General features: G+C 36.1%; 1 protein-coding gene across 3 annotated transcripts; it reads left to right on the top strand.

Annotated features, from left to right (window-relative positions):
* The first annotated feature begins 55 nt into the window (after positions 1 to 55).
* LARP7 (La ribonucleoprotein 7, transcriptional regulator) lies at positions 56 to 21200 on the top strand. Of its 3 annotated transcripts, none has more exons than XM_081303176.1 (13): positions 56 to 206; positions 8698 to 8895; positions 9012 to 9112; positions 9188 to 9271; positions 9365 to 9529; positions 9638 to 9731; positions 9813 to 10157; positions 10239 to 10380; positions 12051 to 12202; positions 12643 to 12761; positions 15839 to 15998; positions 16169 to 16260; positions 20819 to 21200. In XM_081303176.1, exons 2-13 carry the CDS (start codon positions 8700 to 8702, stop codon positions 20897 to 20899), a joined length of 1731 nt encoding a protein of 576 aa, XP_081159302.1. In that variant the 5' UTR covers positions 56 to 206; positions 8698 to 8699; the 3' UTR covers positions 20900 to 21200. The 3 variants fall into 3 exon arrangements, with proteins under 3 accessions (XP_081159302.1, XP_081159301.1, XP_081159300.1); XM_081303175.1 differs by having other exon boundaries at positions 9810 to 10157; XM_081303174.1 differs by having other exon boundaries at positions 9810 to 10380.
* The last annotated feature ends 2467 nt before the right edge of the window (positions 21201 to 23667 follow it).

Below are 23667 nucleotides of genomic sequence, written 5' to 3'. Positions count from 1 at the left end.
CAGCTGGCCGTGCTTCCTGAAGCCCCACCTCCTTGGAAGCAGCCGTCACCCGTGACGTCTGCGACGGACGCACGGCATCCGGCGCGGGGGACGCGAGAACGGTGTCGCTCGTCATATGACGCGAAATAACCACAACTTTAAGGCTCGGGAGACGGAAAGGACTGAAGGACGCAGTCTCTGACCCTGTATTTTGGGGATTCATCCGAGTAAGTGACAGGTGGCGTTTAGGGCGCTCAGATTGGGTGAAGTCTAAATTCCTCTCAGTGCTTTTTCATGCCGTCTATTGTATCATCTGTCTCCTTCCTACCCCGCCCCCTCCCATCAGTTCGCTTGGCCTCGTACCCTGTGCGCACGCGCAGAAGTCCTGTGGCGGCCCACGTAATTCCCGTTTTCGAGCTATGGGGGCGCGCAGTGACTGGCGTTGGGAGGGTTGGGGCACGCCCCACATTTGGCGGCGTCTCTGCGAAAGTACGGGTGGCGAGAGGAGCAATAGGGAAGGTGACTTATTTGCGGATGCTGGAGTTGACTTTTGGCTGCCAAAGGATAGCAAATATGAGGACTTGGGGGTGTGTGACTTCTTTTCGAAATCTCTAGTCCCTGTCTTCGGAGAGGTGAAGAAAAGAGCGAACAAGTAATAAGTGATAGAGTGTACTGAATCCTTTGGTAGAATTACATAGGGAAAACAAATGAGGAGGAGATGAGGAAAGACGTAGTGGGCCACAAGAGAAAGACGGCATTTAAACAGCTTTGGAAATTGAACAGGGATTTAGAAAACACCTTAGGCTGGAAGACTCATTCAAGGCAAAGACACAGGCCACTAAAGTGTTTTTGTTACCACTGAATCAGTTTTGACTAGAACAGTGATTCTTGACCCTTTTTGGCACACGCGTTGTTTTGAAAACCAGAAAAAAAGTTATTGATGAGCTTCCCAGGAAAATGTGTCTTTGAAAAAACTTTTTGTGTAGAATTTCATAAGGAAAAAAAATTGGCTGATTTTTGGCAAAAAGAAAAAAAGCCTAACTACTTCACTGGTCCAAATACTATGCCTTTCATTGTCATTGAGTTATTTTACAACTGTGTAACTTGTAGAGAACCATAAAAATGGAAATTGGGTTTAGTCAAGGATATCATTAGTAATTGCCTCGGCTTGTATATGTTAACATTCATTTTAATGTACCTGTATGGGTGTTTGGTTTTTTGTTTTGGTTAGGTTTTGGGGTTTTTTTTTTTTGGGGGGGGGGGGTCCTAAGCAATAAAGGCTCTTGTTTCCTCTCATATTTTCCATTAGTGTATTATACATATTGGAGAATTCATTGTTAGCGTATTCACACATGCACACCACATAGCAGTTTAATTTGACCTTTATTGTTTCCCAGTATATCTCCATTTCCTCCCCTTCTCCCTCCCTCTGGTTCCTGTCCTCTACTCTATTGGTCTTCAGTATTCATGAGAACACACACACATACACACTTTTCCTTTTTCCACTCTAACTTCCACAAAGGAGAGGAAGTATGACCCTTGACCTTCTGAGTTTGACTAGTTTCACTTAACATAATGTTTTCAACTTCCATCCATTTTCTTCAAATGACGTAATTTCATAATTATTTATGTCTAAATAAAACTCCATTGTGTATATATACCATATTTTCTTTATCCATTCATCCATTGATGAACACCTCTAGGCTGGTTCCATAGTTTGGCTATTGTGAATTGTCCTGCTATAAACATGAGTGTGTATGCATCACTATAATATGCTGACTCTAATTCTTTTGGATAAATATCCATGAATGGTATAACTGGGTATATGGGGTTCCATTTCTAGACTTCTGAGGAATCACCATACTAATTTCCACAGTGGTTGTCTAATTTACATTCCACCAACAGTTTAAAGTATTTTTCACCACCTCTGTCCAGCATTATTATTGTTTGTATTCTTTCTTTTTTTTTTTTTTTAGTTGATAGACCTTTATTTTATTCATTTATGTATATGTGGTGCTGAGAATCGAACCCAGTGCCTCACACATGTCAGGCAAGGCTCTACTGCTGAGCCACAGCCACAGCCCTATTTGTATTTTTAATGGCTGCCATTCTAACTGAAGTATGATGAAATATCAGGGTAGTTTTTTATTTGCATTTCCCAAGTTGTTAAAATTGGTAAACATTTTTTTTGCATATTTCTGGACCATTTATATTTTATTTTTATATAATTATTTTTTTAGTTGTAGTTGGACACAATACCCTTATTTTAGAGGGTGGTTGCTTAGTTTTTTGAGTTCTTTATATATTCTGAATATGAATCCCCAGTCAGAAGAGTAGCTAGCAAAGATTTTCTCCCATTCAGTAATTCTTTCTTCACATTCCTAATTGCTTTTTTAATTCTTCATTGAGTTGCTTTGTAGCATGTAAGTTTCCCTCATTAACTAAGTAAAAGCTCTACCAGGTATTCATGTTATATTTGTACAAGCATCATGATTTACCCTTTCTTTAAAATTTATTATTTAGCAATTTCATGGATTCATAAGAACTCTTGAAACACACCTAAAGTTCCACAGAATTAAGGTTAAGAATCTATAGATCAGAAAATACCATGTATGATGGCAAATTTCAGGTTTTACTAAAAAGTAGGCAATGTGAGACTCAAATATAACACGACACATTAACATTGCCATCTTTAAAAAGCCAAGTTTCTTAACCTTTCAGCCTCTATTAAAAGAGGGTGGAAGAAACTACCTGGTAGGATTGTGTTTATTTAGAACAATATATTTAAAGTAACTGACATTGTTACACAATAATTTATAATCTTTGTTCAAAGCTCATGTTTAAAAGCCAGTTAGACTACTGGTTTACTTATATTTTTTAAATACAAATTGTGTTACTAAGAAGTAATAAGGAATTTCTGAAGTTGCAAGTTTGTTTGTTTTGTTTTGGGTACCAGGGATTAAACTCAGGGGCTTGAAATCTCTGAGCCACATCCCCAACCCTATTTTGAATTTCATTTAGAGACAGGGTCTCACTGAGTTGCTTAGCGCCTCTCCATCGCTCAGGCTGGCTTTGAACTCTCCATCCTCCTATCACAGCTTCTGGAGCTGCTTGGATTACAGGCGTGTGCTATTGCGCCAGGCTGAAGTGGCAAATTTTGACATCAGCATCACAGAACCCTATCCATGTTTTGAGCAAGTTGCACATAGTTTTCTATGAAGAATGGTTGATTTCCAGTCATTTATAAATTGTTGCCATATTCTAGTGACAATAGTTGTGGAAAACACTGGAAATGAGAGCTCTTTCAAAGTTTAAATTGAATGTGATAGATTGGTAAATAATGTGGTTATATGTTATTGAATGTTTTTTATAGCAGCAATTTGATGTTCTTTATGAAATTTTGACTAATCCTTACAACCTTGTTTAGGTGTGATTTTTTTCTTTAATCATCTTACTTTGCTTTCTGTTTAATCCATATCTTCCCTAAATGAAAGGTATATTTCATCATCTGAATCCTTGGAAGAATGAAGGAGGGTCTCTGGGCTGTGATACAAGAAATATGGTTTCTGCGAGAATTGTGACTTTCTGTGCTTTTGTAGTTCTATCCACTATTCCTTAGATGGTAGGCTTCCATCAGGAAAGGAAATGGAGAGTAGGCAGCTAGCCCTTTGTAATGTGGAGCTTCCCTCAATGATAAGCATAGCCTTTTGTATTATATTTATATCCTAGCACCTTACAAAAGAATTTGAAATACTTCACTTTACAGGTAATTTTGGTGTTTTTTTGTTTTGTTCTGTTTTGTTTTGTCTTTTTTGGAACTGGCAGTCGAACCCAGGCTTTGTGAATGCAAGGCAGACGCTTTGCCACTGAGCTACATCCCAGCCTGATACTTTTAAATATATTTATTTATTCAACAAATACTTAGGTAGTGATCAAGGTAAAGTCCCGACCCTTATAATGTCTACATTCTAGTAGGGTAGATAGACAATAAAATTATAATTCCAGGTAACATAAGAGAATATATAGAAAATAGTGACTAGTGGGTTGATAGCTTTCAGATTGAAGGGGAGTTCATTGTTTTCTTCCACATTTGTTTTTAAATTTTTATTTATGTGTGGTGCTGAGAATCAAACTTAGTTCTCACACATGCTAGGCAAGTGCTCTACCACTGAACCACAGCCCCAGCCCCTCTTCCACATTTTTTATTGGTGCATTATACTTGTATATAATGATGGGATTTGTTACATATTCATACATGCAAAAAGTGCATAATATAACATATAATTTGGCCAATATCAGTCCCCAGGATGTCCCCCCTCCCTCCCTACCTTCCATTTCTTGGTCCCTTTCCTCTACTGCTCTCCCTTTGATTTTCATGAGATGCCTACTCTTCCCAGTACTTTTCTTGTTCTTTTTCCTCTCCACCTTCTACATATAAGAGCTCAACCTTTTATTTCACTTAACATAATGGTCAGTAGTCCCATCCATTGTCCTGCAAATTATATAATTTCATTTTTCTTTATGGCTGAATAAAACTCCATTGTGTTTTTATACCACATTTTCTGCCTGTTCCATAGTTTGACTACTGTGAATTGTGCTCTGATAGGGAATTTTTAGATTGGATTAAAAAAGAAAGTCTTGGGACTGGGGTTGTAGCTCAGTGATAGATCTCTTTTGCCTTCCATGCATGAGGCACTGGGTTCAAATCTCAGCACTATATAAAAATAAACAGGTAAGGATATTGTGTCCATCTACAACTAAAAAATATTGAAAAGAAAAGAAAGAAAGTCTAAGATAGTGACATTCACAGACATCTGAGTAAAAAAGGAAGTAATCCATACAGATGTGTCAGGGAAGGTAGAGAGCAGAAAGAGGAAAGCCCTTGAAGTAGGAATGGCCATAGCATGTTTAAGACACCTAGAAATGGTGTTATAATCAGAGTGATCCTTCTGAAAGGAATTGTAGAAGTTAGAGATCCTCGGGTGGGATCACATAGGGCCTTGTAAACAGTAGGGTTTTTTAATTTTGAATGTAACAAGCAAATCTTTGGAGAAGTTTGTACAAAGAATTGCCTGATTCAGTCGTGCATGCCTGTAATCCCAGCTGTTTAGGAGGCTGAGGCAGGAATATTAAGAGTTCAAAGCCAGCCTCGGCACTAGTGAGATGCTAAGCAATTCAGTGAGACCCTGTCTGTAAATAAAATACAAAATAAGGCTGGGGATATGGCTCAGTGGTTGAGTACCCCTGAGTTCAATCCCCTGTACCCTCCCCCCCCCAAAAAAAAAATTGCCTGATCTGATTTGCATTCTTAAATTACTATTCTATCTGGAAAATTAGTTATAAGGAAAGAAGAGTAGAAGCAACTTTAAACCAGTTAAGAGGATCTTGCAGTTCAGACAAGACATGATAGTAGCTTGGACCAGGTGGTTATGAAGAAGGAAATGAGAAGAATTCACGTTCAGGATATATTTTAAAGGTATAGCTAATGGAAGTGCTGATGAATTGACTGTAGAGTATGAGGAAGAGCAGAATTAAGGATCACTGACATGTTTTTGCCCACAACAATTTTATATGGTGTTTCTGAGATGGGGAAAACTAGGACAAGAAAGTGTTTGTGTAAAATTCAAGATTTCTTTTTGTCTCATATTAAATTTGAGATATTCTCTGGGTAAGCAATTGGAAGTCATAAGTGGATAGTGTAAGATTGGAACATGGAGCTGATAAGAGAATATATAACTTGTGAAACAAACCCCAAAAACTTAAAGCCTCAAAGAATGAATGAGTAGATAAGAAAGGAGCACAAGACTCAGTCCAGTCATAGGCAGCATGTGTACGTATAACACAGTCAGAGGGTCTAGTAAAAGAAAACTTTCTTGGAAGCCACATGAATAAAGTATTTTCAAAGCAGGAGTTTCTAGCTCCAAATCTTGCTGAGAAATCAAATAGACAATGGAATTCACTGATAACTTTACAGTTTCACCAGCATGGTAGGAAGGAAAGCCTGACAAGAGGGATTGAAGTGAGAGTATGAGATGAGCATGTGGTTATGCAATGCTAAATGACATTTCTTATTTTTTAATTATTAATTTGTATGTACAGCTGCATTTTATGTTTTAAGCTAGCATAAACTAAATGTTTCATTACTTTTATCTTTTTAAAATTGATATATGGCTGATCAGCTGAAGTCTACTCTGAAAAATGCCAAAATTCTCTTCTGTTGCCAATGGTAAGAATGTATGTTTAGTTAGAGATCTGAGGTTAAATGCATGAAGAACTTTGCATCCCCTTACTGAATATCAACTTAAAACACATTAATCATTTCTGTTACTATCTGCAGCATCACTGTACCTGATTCTAGTAGGCACTCAGACTCAGGAGACACAAATAGGCTTTAATCTAATACTATATTTACTTAGCTTTAAAGAAGGATACATAGCAAAAGATAGAGTAGGTACAACAGCTTCATCTCATGCAGAGGCTCAGACCTAGCATTTTTTTTTTTTAAAGAAAGAGTGAGAGAGGTGGAGAGAGAGAGAGAGAGAGAGAATTTTCAATATTTATTTTTTAGTTCTCAGCGGATACAACATCTTTGTTTGTATGTGGTGCTGAGGATCGAACCCGGGCCGCACGCATGCCAGGCGAGCGCGCTACCGCTTGAGCCACATCCCCAGCCCCTCAGACCTAGCATTTACCTGAATACAGCAGTTACTCAAAACTACTGTTTTTGTTTTTGTTTTTTAAGTATTTTCTTAGAATTTCTTTTTTTTTTTTTTTAATTCTAATCCATTATAGATGACAGAATGTTCTTTGACTCATTGTACACAAATGGACCACAATTTTTCATTTCTGGGGGTATGGAGATAGGAAATATGGTGGAATGAGATGGACATCATTACCCTACATATATGTATGATAGCACAAATGGTGTGACCCTACTTTGTATAAAACTACTGTATTTTTTTGCCCCTCCCCAACAAGTATGCCTGACTTCCCTAGGTAAGTGTTAAGGTGTATGTAGGCCACCTTCACAGGTAAGCTTTAGCTCATTTTGCCCATGTTGCCTAACAATCTTTTATGGCATTCTGTTCACCTAGGCCCAAGGCCTGCATGCTTATATTATACGTTCTCCAACCCAGGTATAACAGAACAGACATTTACAACTAATCCCATTTGTTTTCACTCTTCTATTTTCTAATATGAGACTGAGGTTATTTTCACGCAGGCCTGCATCAGCCCAGGCTTGATTTTTAATCTTTTGATAATGCACTCATTTTTTTTTTTTTTTGGATGTACCTCTGGTGATTCAGTTCATTCAACAGATTTTATATACAATTTGTTCAACAAATTTTTGAGTGACTAAATAGCCAGGGATGACTCCATAAACAAAACAGTCACAGCTGGGGATTTACCTCAGTGGTAGAATACTTGCCTAGCACAGTCAAGTCCCTGGGTTTCATTACCAGCCCCTAAATATCTGAGCAACGGGGGGGGGGGGGGGGGGGGGGACGAAATCTCTTATTTCATTAATCCTACATTCTAGAAGGATATAAAAATAAAAAGCAGGGCCTGTAATCCCAGTGCTCAGTAGAGGACACTGGGGCAGTAGAACAGCAAGTTCAGGGCAGCCTGGGCAATTTAGCAAGACTCTGTCTTTATTTAAAGAAGAGCTTGCGATATAGCTTAGTGATAGAGTGCCCCCAGGGTGCAATCCCTAGTAATACAAGAAAAAAAGTAGGATAAAGAATAAAGAAAAATTAAGCCAGGCAGAGTGGCGTACACCTGTAAGCCCAGTGGCTCAGGAGGCTAAGGCAGCTGTATTGCAAGTTCAAGACTAGCTTCAGCAATGTAGTGAGGCCCTAAGCAAATTAGCAAGACCCTGTCTCTAAATAAAATACAAAAGAAGGGGGCTGGGGAATGCAGCTCAGTGATTAAGCTCCCCTGGGTTCAATTCCTGGTACAAAAAAGAAAAAGAAAAAAATCACATAGTAATGTTAGAAGGTGATGAGGAAATATCAAATATCTGTCCAGAAATTTGCATTTTTAAATGCCAGAGGAGACCTCACAGAGGTGACATTTGAATAAAGATAGGGAGGTAAGAGAGCTCCCTATCCAAGTTCAATAGACCCTTAGCTCAAAGTTTACTGGGTAAGTTTTAGAATAGCAAGAACCCAGATTGAAGCTGGGCACAGTGTAGCACCCCTGTAACCCTAGCTACTGAGGCTAAAATCAGGAAGATTGTAAGTTCAAAGCCAGCCTCAGCAGTTAGACAGGCTCTAAGCAAGTTAGTCAGAACCTGTGTCTAAAAAGGGCTGGGGGATATGGCTCAGTGGTAAAGAGCATCTGGGTTCAATCCTCAGAACAACAAGTGAGAAGCATGAGGGAATCGCCTTCCAAGAAACAAAACACTGGGGAAGGCCAGTTCCACAGCTTGGCTATTATTTCTAGAAAGCAGTAACAAATTTATATTTGGAGTTACTTGTCAAGCTTGCACTTGCATCCACTGATAGTTTGATAGAACCAAACCCAATGCTTCCGGGCTGGGGATGTGGCTCAGTCGGTAGCATGCTTGCCTGGCATGCATGCTGGGTAGCAAAACATACAAAAACAATGTGTCCGCTGAAAACTACTTACTCTCTGTGTTGATGGTTCTGCCCTGGGTTCAATGCTCAGTACCACGTGAAGACTATAATATACATTTTGCTTTTTTGTCTAACTCAGATATGGAAACTGACAGTGGAAATCAAAAGATAATGGAAGAAAGCACTGAGGAAAAAAAAGATGTAGAGAAAAAGAAACGGTCTCGGGTTAAACAGGTGCTTGCAGATATTGCTAAGCAAGTGGACTTCTGGTTTGGGGATGCAAATCTTCACAAGGATAGATTTCTTCGAGAGCAAATAGAAAAATCTAGAGATGGATGTAAGTAACGTTATGCTTCTATTAGTTCCCACAAAGGCTCCCAATTATCACCCAGGTCACATACCATGTGACCCACCATTCCCAAATATGCTTTTTTATTCTACTTTTCTGTCTAGATGTTGATATATCACTTCTGGTGTCTTTTAACAAAATGAAAAAGTTGACTACAGATGGGAAGTTAATTGCCAGAGCACTGAAAAGTTCCGCTGTTGTCGAGGTAAAAAGTAAATTTATTGAATGTTATTATGAATTCCCATAGCAATTTTTATTAAATCATGTATTACTTTAAAAGCTGGACTTAGAAGGCACCAGAATCAGGAGAAAAAAACCTCTGGGTGAACGACCAAAGGATGAGGATGAGCGCACTGTGTATGTGGTAAGACTTTTATTAAGGGGAGTACACAGGACTTTATTAACGTGAATAAGGTATAGAAGGTATAGAATTTGAAAGCCTTTTTATTTATCACAGGAGTTACTTCCCAAAAATGTTAATCACAGCTGGATTGAAAGAGTATTTGGGAAATGTGGCAATGTGGTTTATATAAGTATACCACATTATAAATCTACTGGAGATCCAAAGGGATTTGCCTTTGTGGAATTTGAAACAAAAGAGCAAGCAGCAAAAGCTATTGAGGTAGGTAGGTCCAAACCCTAAAGAGAAAGAGAAAAAAAAGCGATTTAATATTGTTGTTGCAAAAAATAAATTACATTTACAATTATTTTATTAATTTTTAAATTTCAGTTTCTTAACAACCCCCCAGAAGAAGCACCAAGAAAACCGGGCATATTTCCCAAGACAGTGAAAAATAAGCCTATTCCAGGTTTAAGAGTAGCTGGTGAGTATTTAAAGTTCATTAAAAGTATAATGTTACATGTTACATTACTTTTACACTTTACTTTAAAATAATTTACAGAAGAAAAGAAAAAGAAAAAGAAGAAGAAGGGCCGAATTAAGAAGGAAGACAATGTGCAAGCAAAAGAGTTAAATATGGACACAAGCAATGAGAGCATCTCTAAAATAAAAAGGTCAAGGACAACATCCGAGGGATCTGAAACAGAAACACCTGAACCTCAAAAGCAGGCCACAAAGAAAAAAAAGAAAAGGGAAAGAGAAGTATCCAGCTTACCTGAAAGCAAAACAGGGAAGAGGAAAAGAAGCAGTTCTGGAGATGCAGAGTGCTTAGCTCCCAAATCTAAAGTGAAGAAAATGGCTCAAAAAGACATTATAAAAGAAGCTTCTGAAGTTTCAAAAGAAAACAGAGGTATTAATCAGATATCTTTTTGTGTTAATGGAAACCTGTTTCAAATACATTGCAGTTACAAATCCCTTTACATTTCTCTAGACTTAGAATTCTCTACAGAAGAGGAAAAGGATGGTGGAGACATAAAAGATGGTTCTCTAAAAACAAAGAGAAAGCATAAGAAAAAACATAAAGAGAGACATAAAATGGGAGAAGAAGTTATACCACTGAGAGTACTGTCCAAGTAAGTAATAATAGTAATTTCCTAGTGAACAGACCGACACTCCATCACCATTGCTAAAGTGCAATTCCAGTTTATATTCAACAGAGTTGCATATTAGCAACAGTGATGGCCTGTAGTCCCATACCTAATTCAAGCTGGTTTCTTGTATGTGCAGATTATGTAGGAACCACCACACTCAAACATGGAAGCACTTATTTTATCATGTCACAGCAAGTGCCTCCATGTTAAAGTAAAGGTGACCCCTAAACAGATGTAAATATACTATAAATAACAGTTTGAGTACTCCATTTTAAGTTACTGAATTGTAAAAGGAAGACTTACCATCACCAAAACATGGAAGCACTTACTTCCCCAATTTCAAAGCAAGTACATCCACGTTTAAGTGGTGGGGAGCCCAGACTTAACACTATTAACCTGTAGCAAATGTAAAAATGAATAGTAGTCTTCTAAAATGCAAAATATTCGTAGTCATGCCGTTCTGGAGACACCTCCACTGAAACATGGAAGCACTTACTTTGTTTCACACAGCAGGTACCCCCATGTTAAAGCAAAGAGGACCCCTGCAAAATCTTAAGGCTAAAAAAAAAAAGTCCCATTCTGGTGCAGTAAGTTGAATTCACTTCTACTGAAACATGGAAGCACTTACTCTTTTAAAAAGCACAGAAAGCACCTCCATGTTAAAGTTGAAGGGAGTCCATTCATACAAAAACTTCTCTTAGTATCAAAAAATTAAAAGCTGAAGGAAAAAAAAACAATTTAGAGGAGATTTTTTTTTTTTTTTTACCTTATATTCCGGCACCAGGTTCCAGGGAGTTCTGTCCTCATCTTCTGGAGTAGTAAAGGGAAGGACTTTGGCACTTCTATTTATACTGTTCTTACCTCCTGAATTCCTTTTGCTTTTTTATCTCAGAGAATCATTACAAGAGCCTTTTGTTATTTTAATGTGTCAGCTCTCAGGGAAAGTATGATCCTGGGAGGGTCTGGATACTTTTTTTTTTTTTTTTTTTTTTTTTTTGAAGTATACAGATGTCAATGTTAACAGTTAAAACCATTACCACAAGATATCCTCCTCTTGGGAGGAAAAAAAATCTCCTATCTGCTTGTTTGATGGCACAGATTAGGGTAACAATTGAGTACTCCCACAGAGCCAGGAGATGCATTGTGTTTTTATCTGGAGGAGCTCTCGCAGTTTGAAGAAACATCTCCATGTTAAAATGTATGTAAATAAATTGCTTCCATGGGGTGTTTTTTTCTTCTCAGAAATTCCTCTTGGTTCAAGTAAGTACTAGAAGAATTTTATCTCCCAAATTGGAAGAAGTTTAACAACCTTTAAATTTTAATCTCTCACTTTTCCCCAAAAATAACTGATCTAGTAAATGTTACTAATTAGTGAATTAACTCTAAAATTTGACATTCGTAAAATGTTAAAAACAGTAATCTAATTTGGAAACTTAAATCTTCTGAATGCTGGGGCAAGAAGAACTCACTTTGATTTGCTAGGTAGATTTAGGAACTAAGAAATAATTTGCCGCTAAGGCATGTAGACAAAGAGAAAAGCTGGGAGGAGTGTATTCAGGACTCATTGTGAATGTACTTGTTTACGTTAATTTATGTTTAAGTAAAAAAGTCAACTGTTGTCCCTTTTCCTACTTCACTTTTTTGCCTTACAGGAGCGAATGGATGGATTTAAAAAAAGAGTATTTGGCATTACAAAAAGCCAGCATGGCTTCTTTAAAAAAAACTATATCCCAAATAAAATCAGAATCAGGAATGGAGACAGACAGAGGAGTTCCTAATAACTCTGAAATGAGAAATGAAAAAGGTAAAAATCACTATGATACCAGAAAAGTATATGAGTTATATTTGATTTTGGTGGTTTATTTTAACAAATATTTGAGGAGCTGGGAATGTAGCTAAGATAGATAAATTTTCACATTTAAATATATTTAAAATATTCTTATGTAATACCTGGGATTATTTATTTATTATAATTCTTTTGTTCATTCATGGGAAAACATGTTTAAGGTTTTTACAAATGCTCTTCTAACATTAACAATTTGCATTGATATGTAAGCATTCTACATTTTATTTCCTGGTTATCTGAAATAAGCAGTATGATACAATATAGCCTCCACAATTATTAGATTCATTACTCCTTTTAAAATTAAGTGAATTGTAAATTGATTATCAGCCAAAGAAATCTTGTTCTAAGAGTGATCCTAAGTGTTAAGTGTGAGAATGTTTTCCTTTTCAAATCAACAGCTCACAGTCAAGAGAATCACCCTCAGGAGAAGGTTAATTCTACAGGACCACAGTTTGTGAGTGGAGTGATTGTGAAGATCATTAGCACAGAACCTCTACCTGGCAGGAAACAAGTTCGGGTAATAACTTTTAAGCCCTTAAAATATTATTAATTCCTTTCTCTTTTTTTTTAACTTCCCTGTGTGAACATGTTTTTTAATATAGAAGACAAAACAAATCAAATTACCTAATCTGAAGAATTTTGTTCTATGCTAACTGGTCTTTAGGTTTTGCTTCAAGTTATACTTAAGACCAAAATTCTTGACTGACTCAGATTTCCAGTGATCACAGTTTGAACATCCTTCTTTTACAGGAAAATTACAATTTGTGTTTAATTTTATTTGTGTCGCTAATGGCTAAGTGCTGTATAGTTGAAAGGAAATGTATTAAAGTGCTTCCCTAAGTTTTTTTCTGTTTTGTTTTCTGTGAAAACGTGATGTAGACAAATACTTAGTACTTGATACCATATTGTTTGTTTTTGAAGAATTAACTAACATTAGAGTGTGTCTAAATTTTTCTTAAAATTATAGTCATCTGATTGTCTGGTTCTGAAGCAAGACAAAGATTTTCTGAATTTGTATTATTAGCACTCTTAGCTTTCAATAGATACCTAAATTGTTTTGTTGCCTCTAAAAATAAAGCCAAAATAGATATGGAATAATATTTTAAAATACTTAAATAATATTTAAAATATTTTCTTCACTTTCCATGGATTTAATTTATTTTTCTCTTGATAAATCATTCTTGGAAATATGAAACTTAATTTTTGAAGAAATTAAAGATATTTTCAATCTGTGTTAATTACTTTTAAACAATTACAGAAAAGTATAACCTGTTTTTGAAGAGCTACAAAATGGACTTGGGCAAATCAATCCCATCATTGTATGTAATTTACACTATCAATTGCTATGCATACTGGTATATAATCTGTTTTTCCTCCATACAATTTATCATTGTTCTGCAGCTTTTTATACCAGCAAAGATAGCAAAACTTCTTATTAATGAATGCCTATTCCTCCATATAGGAGTACCTTATTTACTCTTACCCTGTCACTCATTTCAGTGAAAAGCTTTATTTTAAACTGTAAACAATATTCTGTGATGCACCAAATATTTTTGAAATTCTGACAGTGATATTCAGTACCATGAGGTGTTTTATTTGGGTTTTTCATATACCCATGCCAGTCAGGTTTTTTTTAACTTGAAAACCAGTAAGGATATAAAAGCACTCCTTATCTAAAACTGTACCTTTAAAATTCTGTAGCCTGCCCTGATATCAATTTAGTTTCTCTTTCCAATGTTGCTGAAGGATTTGGCCAATCCAAAAGGCTATATTACCACCTTATATTTAAGCAGTAGTAGCAGTATAGAATTTAGAAGGATAGGCAAAAAAAAATCATGGGAATATAAGTGAATGCTTAGCATGTACAAGTGTTTGCATTCAATCCTCAGCACCAAAAATAATTTTTTAATTAAGAAGCTTTTAGTATCAAAATGGAAATTAAAACAATTGTACATTCTTTATTTGCAATCAAAATCATAAGACAACCTCACTGATAAAGGTAGGAGTTACTTACATTTTGCTGAAGGAAAAACTGGTAAGATGGTAGTTACTGCACTATGACTTGCCCATGTGATTATCAGGCTAATTTGTCATTATAAGGGTTTTAAATTCTAAGGGTTCTAAATCAGGAGGTTAACTTGACATTATAATGGATACTTAGTAAATATCTTTTGAATTGTACTAATTTAACCAGACTAGAAAATCAAGTATAAAAGTGAATACATTCAAATTATAGCAACTGAATTGTTTTTCTTGCTTTATGTCTAATTTAGTACCAGTCACTAGATAAACAAATGGAAAGAAGTGGCATGTATATTTGTCTACAGTTATCTCTTTTTTGTTTTAATTGATTAAGCAAATATTTACAGTCCTCAACTTCTAGAGATTCAGGGGTTTTTACTACCTATTCTTTAGTATGTTAATAAATTATTTTTTGTTCTACAATGAAATAATTTCCAAATAAACTCAATTCTTTCCATAATTTAAGTATCTAAAAATTCACCATTTAAAACTAGTATTAAGTTATTTGTGGGCTGGGGCCGTAACTCAGTGATAGATTCCTTGCCTAGTATGCATGAGGCACTGCGTTGATCCTCAGCGCCACATAAAAATAAATAAGTAAAATAAAGGCATTTTGTTGGTCCACAACTAAAAAAAAAATTTTTTTAAAGTAAATGGAAGCAATATAAATGTTTTCCAGTTGCAAATCTCCATTTATTTCTTCAGCTTTAGGTAAGGAAGTTGATGAATTAAGAATTAGTGTAACATTCCTGCATAAATGCATTTAGGTACTCCCTACTACCTACTGTGAAAAAAACTTGTTTAAGAATGCAGGAATCTTGTTAATTTGCCCTCACAGCAGGCATTATAGGTAAAACTTTTCCCTTGCTGTTGACCACAACCTGTTTAGATGAGGTTATTTAGATATTTTTTTCAAAAACAGAGCTTGTGAGCTGTGTTCCAGTACAACTACTCAAGAACTCACAAGAATTTGTAGGTTCAATAAAACTTTTTTCATGAATGTTATAAAAAGTTGAACAATTGTTACATGTATTTTAAGTCATGAATGATGGTGTACAGGTGAGTGAAAATAAACTTCCACCAAATACTGTTTTTCTTTCCTTTTTTTTTTTTTAAGAGAGTGAGAGAGGAGAGAGAGAGAGAGAGAATTTTTTTAATATTTACTTTTTAGTTCTGGGCGGACACAACATCTTTGTTGGTAAGTGGTGCTGAGGATCCCCGGGCCGCACGCATGCCATGGGAGCGCACTACCGCTTGAGCCACATCCCCAGCCCCTGTTTTTCTTTCCTTTTAATTTTATTTCTCATTTCTTATAATAATTGCTCCCAGACTGTTTGGTGGGGGTTGGGGGGCACCTTTGTACATTCCATTCCACAAATATATATCACTGAATATAAAATGATAAGAAAAGTAATGTATTTTTAATAACATCTTTGTTTTAGAAGAAATGTTTGACATGGGATACTTAGTCTCTGTAATGGTATTTTCATATAATATATTTGATAACCACTTGAATACTTTTCAGATTTATTTTGAAACATCTTAAATTATTGATTTTAAATTCCAATGCAGGATACTTTGGCCGCAATCTCAGAAGTTGTTTATGTTGATTTGTTAGAAGGAGATGCAGAATGCCATGTCAGATTTAAAACTCCTGAGGATGCTCAAGCAGTTATGAATGCATATACTGAAATTAAAAAAAAGCACTGCTGGAAACTCGAGGTCCTTTCTGGTAAAACTTAATAATTTTTAACAATAATTATTATGGGTAATTCTTTTATATTTTCTAGTTTTTCTAATAGAACTAGTATTTTTTTTCCAACTACTTTAGTTCTGTTGATTTGGATTTTGTTTTTTTATATGTCCTTATATTCAATGCTCAATTATTGTTTTGTTTTTAAGGTGATCACGAACAGAGGTATTGGCAGAAGATTTTGGTAGATAGACAGGCCAAACTTAACCAGCCTCGGGAAAAGAAAAGAGGCACTGAGAAGGTAATCAGTTCATTTTTATGTCTTATGTGCTAAACTTTTTTTGGAGGTTGAATATCTTCTTTAAGTCACTAATAGATGACCATAAAATAACTTTTGCTTTGCTATTGAATAACAAAGGTTTTCCCCAGTGTTGTGTTTTTTAGAGCAGTAGGGAAATGCTCATTTCTCTTTTTTTGAAACAGGAAATTGGAATTGAAATTGGTTCGTCTACAAGGGTACATAACTTCGGAGCTTTTTTTGTTTTGTTTTTTGAAATCTTGATTTGGGCTGCTCTGTTTGTATTCTGGTGGTAAATGATTATAGAAAGATTGTCTTGATGGTAGAAACCACAATTTATTTAGAGTATAACTTATAAAGACACTTGATTCACAGATAAGATTGAGAGATGTTATATAATATGTTCTCTAGCAGTGATAAGTTTTATTTCTTTTCCTCTAGTATAGGCAGCAAGTGTACTAGCGAGCTTAAATATTTTATGCAAGCTTTTTTTTCCAATAATTTTGTTTTGGTGATAATTAGGAAGTTATTGATAGTATCAATCTGTGAAGTTTATACTTTCAAAACAAATAGTAATAAAAATTTTAGGAAAACCTAAAAAGGTGTACATCCTCTTAGTTTGATGAACACTTAGAAAATTATACTTCACATATTCTCAGCTTGCTAATTTGGGGTTATATTTATACATATTATTTATTTATACTTAAAAATTGAGTGTTTTTCACCAGCCTTTCCATTGCCTGACATTTCTTGGAATTTATGATGATTTACAGGGAGGTTGCCTACTGGTCTTCCTTTGTTTACTTGAATGTTGGCCTGCCTTATTGAGATGGGGAGGACTTCCCCTTCCTCCCTTCCTAAAGACTCTTTCAGGTGTTAATTTCAGAGCCCATTTGTGATTGTTTAAATGTTAAAATTATTATTCTAGAGCTCAAACCTGAAATCTGGTTAAGTTTGTTAACTAATACTAATCCTTCTAATTAGTGCAAAAGTTATTTAAATTGTAGATATTTTGAAAACTAGGAAGTAATAATTATTTCTTTTTTTGTTTTAGAAATTTAGAAAGGTTTTTTTCCCTTTGGAAATCTAAGGCAATGTTGCATTCTTGTAACTGGTGGTACAAGCATGAGTAGCAAACTCCCCTGCTTTCGTGAGGCTTACAAATGTATAGTATAGGTGGATAATAATCAGTGCTGTGTAAAGTCAAGTAACTTTACAACAAATGGTGTTCTGTGGGCAGTTCTCTATACAAACATAACCTTAATCAGAGACCTTAGGAAAGTGGCCAGCAAGTCAGAAGCATTTAGCAGTGTATCTTTCCAAGCAGGAGTAATGAGAATTAAGTGCTTAGAAAAAATTAGGTGAATGTCAGTGATTCCGCCAAAAGTATGACATAAATAACTTACTAACAAGACAGCCCGGTTTTCCCATATAGTATTTAGTCCATCCTTAAGTGATTGGAGGAAAAAAAAAACCTAATAAAAAATTCTGGGGCTGGGGATGTGACTCAAGCGGTAGCGCCCTCGCCTGGTATGCGTGCGGCCCAGGTTCGATCCTCAGCACCACATACCAACAAAGATGTTGTGTCCGCCGAGAACTAAAAAATAAATATTAAAAATTCTCTCTCTCTCTCTCTCTCTCTCTCTCTCTCACTCTCTCTTTAAAAAAAAAATTCTGGTTATTAGTTTTTGTGTTGTGGTATAGAACCAATACTGGAAACAATCTCCTGTGCCCTGTTCAGTTTATACAGAATTAAATGGGGAAAAATGAATTTACGTTATTTTCTACATGTATGCTAAGGAAGCACTTTACTTTTGAGCTACATCCTCAATACTTCCATGTTACTTTGAGCACATTGGTAAAAGTACATATGTTTCTGGAGACAAAATGAAACTGCTTTTGTTTCCCTTCAGTTTCAAAACCATTTGAATTCTGTGAAGGGTTGGGTGCTGAAGATTGAACCCAGAAGCACTCAACCACTGAGCTACTTCCCCAGATCATTTTATTTTGAGACAAGGTATCACTGAGTTGCTGAGGATTTCACAAAATTGCCCAGGCTGGCCCCAAATTGTGATTTTCCTGCCTGAGTCTCCTGAGTTGCTGAGATTACAGTCATAAGCCACAGCACCTGGCTGAATTTTTTGTTTTATCAACATAGTCTTTCTTTACAAATTACTAATGTCTGAAATTCAGCAGGTCAAAGCAGAATTCATAAAATTAGTGAACAGGATCATAGATATTATAGTTTTCTAAACATCTGTGACTTTAACTTACCTCAATTAGAAAGAATCTTAATCAAATAGTGACTTTGTGAGTGGTAAATGACATCAAACTTTAAACTATTTCAATGGGGGTCTAGGGTTGTGGCTGGGCGGTAGATCTTTTGCCTAGCATATGTGAGGCACTGGGTTCAATCCTCAGCAACACATAAAAATAAATAAAATAAAGGTATCATGTCCATCTACAGCTAAAAATATTTTTTAAAACAAACTATTTCAGTGAATATCCATTAGGATCAAATTTTTAAAGAAAAAGATTTTTCATTTACTCCAAAATAAGGTGTTTTAAATTTATACAAACATTTTAATCAGTTTTCTTTTGCTTTGCACATAATTTCACTTGCCCTCTATTTTTTTTTTTTTTTTTTTTTTTTTTTTTTTTAGTTGTTACTCTTTAAGACCTTTATTAACAGATGCTTGCTGGGTTTTTTGTTGTTTGTTTTGTTGTTATTCTTGTTTTTTTGAAAAACAATTACGTTTCAAGTTATAATGTTATTACAAATTAAAAATGAAGTTCCTGGGCTGAGGTTGTGGCTCAGTGGTAGAATGCTTGCCTGGCATGTGTGAGGAACTGGGTTCAATTCTTAGCACCACATAGAAATAAATTAAAAAATAAATATTCATCAACAACTAAAAAAATTTTTTTAAAAAATGAAGTTCTTAAAAATTTTTACTTTTAAATTATAACCTTTAAAATGTATGTTGAAAAAACAGGCTTTTTTAAAACACAAAAGCCTGGTTTTGGTTTGTCGTTATCAAAAAGAGACATTTTTAGGTAACAATAATTTTAAAAAAATACTGTATAGATGATGCCAATAGTTCTAGTTATCTGGTCAGTGGGCAAAAGGCAAGCTCTAATGGTCTTCAGGTCCAATCTTTTGTTCATTTTTTACTTCGGGAATTTTATTTTCAATTATTGTTGGATGTCTTAAACTGGGTGGTAAATAAACTTGCATTTTACTTGCCTTCTTCTTTTTCTTCTTTTCTTCTTCTTTTTTTGTGCTGGGGATCAAACCCAGGGCTTCACACATGTTAGTCAAGCACTATAATGCAAGCTACACCCCTGGCCTCCTTTGTTGTCTTTATTTTTTTTTTTTTTAAAGAGAGAGAGGGAGAGATAGAGAAATTTTTTTAATATTTATTTTTTTTTAGTTATTGGCAGGCACAACATCTTCGTTTGTATGTGGTGCTGAGGATCGAACCCGGGCCGCATGCATGCCAGGCGAGCGCGCTACCGCTTGAGCCACATCCCCAGCCCCTTTGTTGTCTTTTTTTTTTTTTTTGAAAGAGAGAATGTATTTATTTATTTTTTATTTTAGTTCTCTGCGGACACAACATCTTTGTTTGTATGTGGTGCTGAGGATCGAACCCGGGCCGCACGCATGCCAGGCGAGCGCGCTACGGCTTGAGCCACATCCCCAGCCCCACCTTTGTTGTCTTTAAAAAATATTCAAGAATATGGGCTGGGGTTGTAGCTCAGTTGTAGAGCCCTTGCCTTGCACATGTGAGGCCCTGGGTTCAAAGTACTACATAAAAATAAAGATGTTGTGTTGTGTCCATCTACAAGTAAAAAAATTAAAAAAAATTATCCAAGAATGTAACATAACTTATTAATAGAACATTTAGATACCGAGTGCGTGGCACACGCCTATAATCCTAGCAGCTCCAGAGGCTGAGGCAGGAGTCTAAAGAAAAGGCAAGGCACTAAGCAACTCAGTGAGACCCTGTCTCCAAATAAAATACAATACAAAATATGGCTGGGGATGTAGCTCAGTGTTGGAGTACCCTTGAGTTCAATCTCAGTACCTTGTACCAAGAGTACAACAGTTGAGTTAAATTAAGAACTATCATTAGGTAATGTCTTAGTAACTATCCAAGTCCAAGGGGATATGAAACAACAAATATAGGTCCTGAAGATTCCTAAGAATTACTAATGTGTGGGTTGGGTATTTAGCTCAGTGGTAGTGGGCTTGCCTAGCATGCACAAGGCCCTGAGTTTGGTCCTGGCCCCTGAAAAAAAATTACCAATATGGAGTAGCTGTTCTTCATTAAAAGATTTTAAGCAATGTATAGCTTTAGTGGGGGAAGGTAGTAGTTCAAAGATTTAATATCTGTTATACTTAATGAACCATAATCTTAGCAATTTTCTTTCTGATTGATTTAACCTAAGCATAATTATCTAATTTTTCTCCCACTCCTCTTTTGTTTAAAAAAAAATTTTTTTAAACTTAAGAGTTGTGAAATATCAAATACATTCTGATTTCTGATTTCTTTCTCCATAGTTAATCACCAAAGCTGAAAAGATCAGACTGGCAAAGACTCAACAAGCAAGTAAACACATTAGATTTTCTGAATATGATTGAAAAAATTAAAGTTCACCTCTTAATTTCACTGGATACTTAAGTGATTCTGGGAAAATCCATTTTTATTATGGTAGTACTACATAATGAATGTATTTCTAAAATCTGCATTTAATTAAAAAACTTTGTTCCTTAAATTGTGTAAATAAGCTTTTTTTTTTTTTCTAGACAGAAATGCACTATATGCCGCAATTTATCATTAAATGCTTTATTTGTTGAAATTACATAAGTCAACCTCAACTGGTTTCATAAATAAATGTTTTGGACATTATTGTTAATTGCTTTTATTTACAAAACAAATACATACTTGCAAAAATAAAAATAAAAGTACCTGAATATAAAGTTCAGAAAACTGTAGTATGCTCACTGTACTTAGTGTTTTGAACAATTTATTTTTCATTTCAAATACCTTGGATGTCTTTTCATGTTGCTGCATGCAGACATGTATGTGTAATAAGTGAGTGTATTTATTGTTCTTTTCCATTGAACAAAAGGTCATTATGAACTGTTTCTAAAAAAAATATTGAGTTTGTTTTTCATAAATATGTGCTTAATTTGATAAACAAAATAAAATATTCCAGGCTTTTCGTTTTGACTAAACAAAGTAAAAGGTACCAGGTGATATGGGGAAAGATCTAGGAATCAACCTTAGACACAACTGAGGTCTCTCATTTTCTCTTGAAGCAGAGTAAAATTGGGGCTGAGGATGTAGGTCAGTGATAGAGTGCTTGCTCACATGCAGAAGATCCCTCCAAGTTTGATCCCCAGCACCAAAAGGTTGAGTCAAAATTCTGGGGGCTTATGCATTATTGCTTTGGGGAAACCCATTGCCCTCAAGTCACTGAGAAGGCCACCATTCAAAATAGTTCTGAATCAGGAGTTCATTTCAAGTGTGAGTGTATGATTGATATATACACACACACACACACAATAAATAAAATAAATATCACTTGTGCCAGGCACAGTGGTGCACGCCTGTAATCCCAGCACTGGGAAGTTGAGGAAGGGGGATCGTGAGTAATTTATAGAGGCTGCAAGAAACTTATGGAGATCCTAACCACATCCCCACCCCTATTTTGTATTTTATTTAGAGACAGGGTCTCACTGAGTTGTTTAAGCATCTCTTTTTTTTTTTTTTTAAAGAGAGAGAATTTTAATATTTATTTATTTTTTCTTAGTACTCGGCAGACACAACATCTTCGTTTATATGTGGTGCTGAGGATCGAACCCCGGGCCGCACGCATGCTAGTCCAGCGCGCTACCGCTTGAGCCACATCCCCAGCCCTAAGCATCTCGTTTTTTAATGAGGCTGCCTTTAAACTCTCCATCCTCCTGCCTCAGCCTCCCCATCTGCTGGGATTACAGGCATGGGCCACTGTACCTAGCTAGACCAGATCTCTAAATATAAAAGAAAGAGCTAGAATGTGGCTCTGTGGTTAAGGTGCCCCAGAGTTTAATCCCTACTATTAAAAAAAAAAAAAAAAAAGTTTCCATTGTTCCTGCATAGTTGGCTTTTTTTTTTTTTTTAATTGGGGATTGAACCCAGGGGTGCTTTGTGACTGAGCTACATTCCCAGCCCTTTTTTAATTTTATTTTTATGTTGAGACAGGGTCTCAATAAATTGCTGAGACTGTCCTCAAACCTGGGAACTTCCTGCCTCACCTTCCCAAGCCACTGGGATTACAGATGTACACCGTCATACCTGGCTCTCCTGGCACTTTTTTTTTTTTGGTACTGAGCATTGAACTCAGAGGTGCTTCACCAATGAGCTACATTCTCAGTTCTTTTTGTTTTTTATTTTGGGACAGAGTCTCATTAAGTCTTTCTTTTTTGGGAGAAGGGGATGTGAGAGGGTTCTGGGGATTGAATTTAGGAACACTCACCACTGAGCTACATTACCAGCCCTATTTTGATTTTATTTAGAGACAGGGTCTCACTGAATTGCTTAGCATCTCACTGTTGCTGAGGCTGGCTTTAAACTCGCAATCCTCCTGGTCTCAGCCTCCAAGCTGCTGCTCTTACAGGGGTGCTCCACCGTGCCTGATTTTGTTAAAATTTCTTAGAGTCTCACTAAGTTGCAGAGGCTGGCCTTGCTATCTCAAGCCTCAGCCATTCCATTTGCTGCCATTACGGGCATTCACTACCATCCCAGGCCCTCATACCGCTTCTGAGCCATGCTCAGGACACAAAAATAACTTGGGACCTTTTGTGATGTGGTGTAATTTACTGGGCTCATGGTGATTATTGATTCATTTATTTTCACCTGTCATTCAGAGTAGGAATGGTTTTATATAGAACCCAGGAACATATTTAAAGAATGAAGTATGTGCCAGCATGGTGGTGTACGCCTGTAATCCCAGTGGCTCCAGAGGCTGAAACAGGAGAATCAAAGCCAGCCTCAGCAATGGTGAGGTACTAGGCAACTAGGTGAGACATTGTCTCTACATAAAATACAAAATAGGGCTGGGGTTGTGGCTCAGTGGTCAAGTGCCCCTGAGTTCAATCCCCAGTACAAAAAAAAAAAAAAAAAAAATGAATGAAGTATGTAAGAGCAAGTGAAAAAGAAATCTTGTTATGAATCTTTTGGTTGCAACAAGTAGAAACCAAAGGCTGGGGGTGTGGCTCCCTGGTAGAGCACTTAACAAGTGTGAGGCACTGGGTTTGATTCTCGGCACCGAATATAAATAAAGTCCATTGAAAACTAAAAAAAAAAAAAAAGTAGAAACCAAAACTAGATGAAGCAAAGGAAAATATCCTGAGAATACTAGGGA

Source organism: Spermophilus citellus (genome assembly GCF_964194105.1).
Source record: "Spermophilus citellus genome assembly, chromosome: 8".
NCBI lineage: Eukaryota > Metazoa > Chordata > Mammalia > Rodentia > Sciuridae > Spermophilus > Spermophilus citellus.
This window is presented reverse-complemented; position numbering and strand designations above follow the sequence as displayed.

Bases quoted from the DNA above. Each gene is read 5' to 3' on its own strand.
- LARP7 (XM_081303174.1), top strand. From the start codon at position 8,700: ATGGAAACTGACAGTGGAAATCAAAAGATAATGGAAGAAAGCACTGAG. The intron at 9,272-9,364 runs GTAAGACTTTTA...TATTTATCACAG, and splicing joins ATGAGCGCACTGTGTATGTG to GAGTTACTTCCCAAAAATGT. The intron at 12,762-15,838 runs GTAATAACTTTT...ATTCCAATGCAG, and splicing joins CTGGCAGGAAACAAGTTCGG to GATACTTTGGCCGCAATCTC.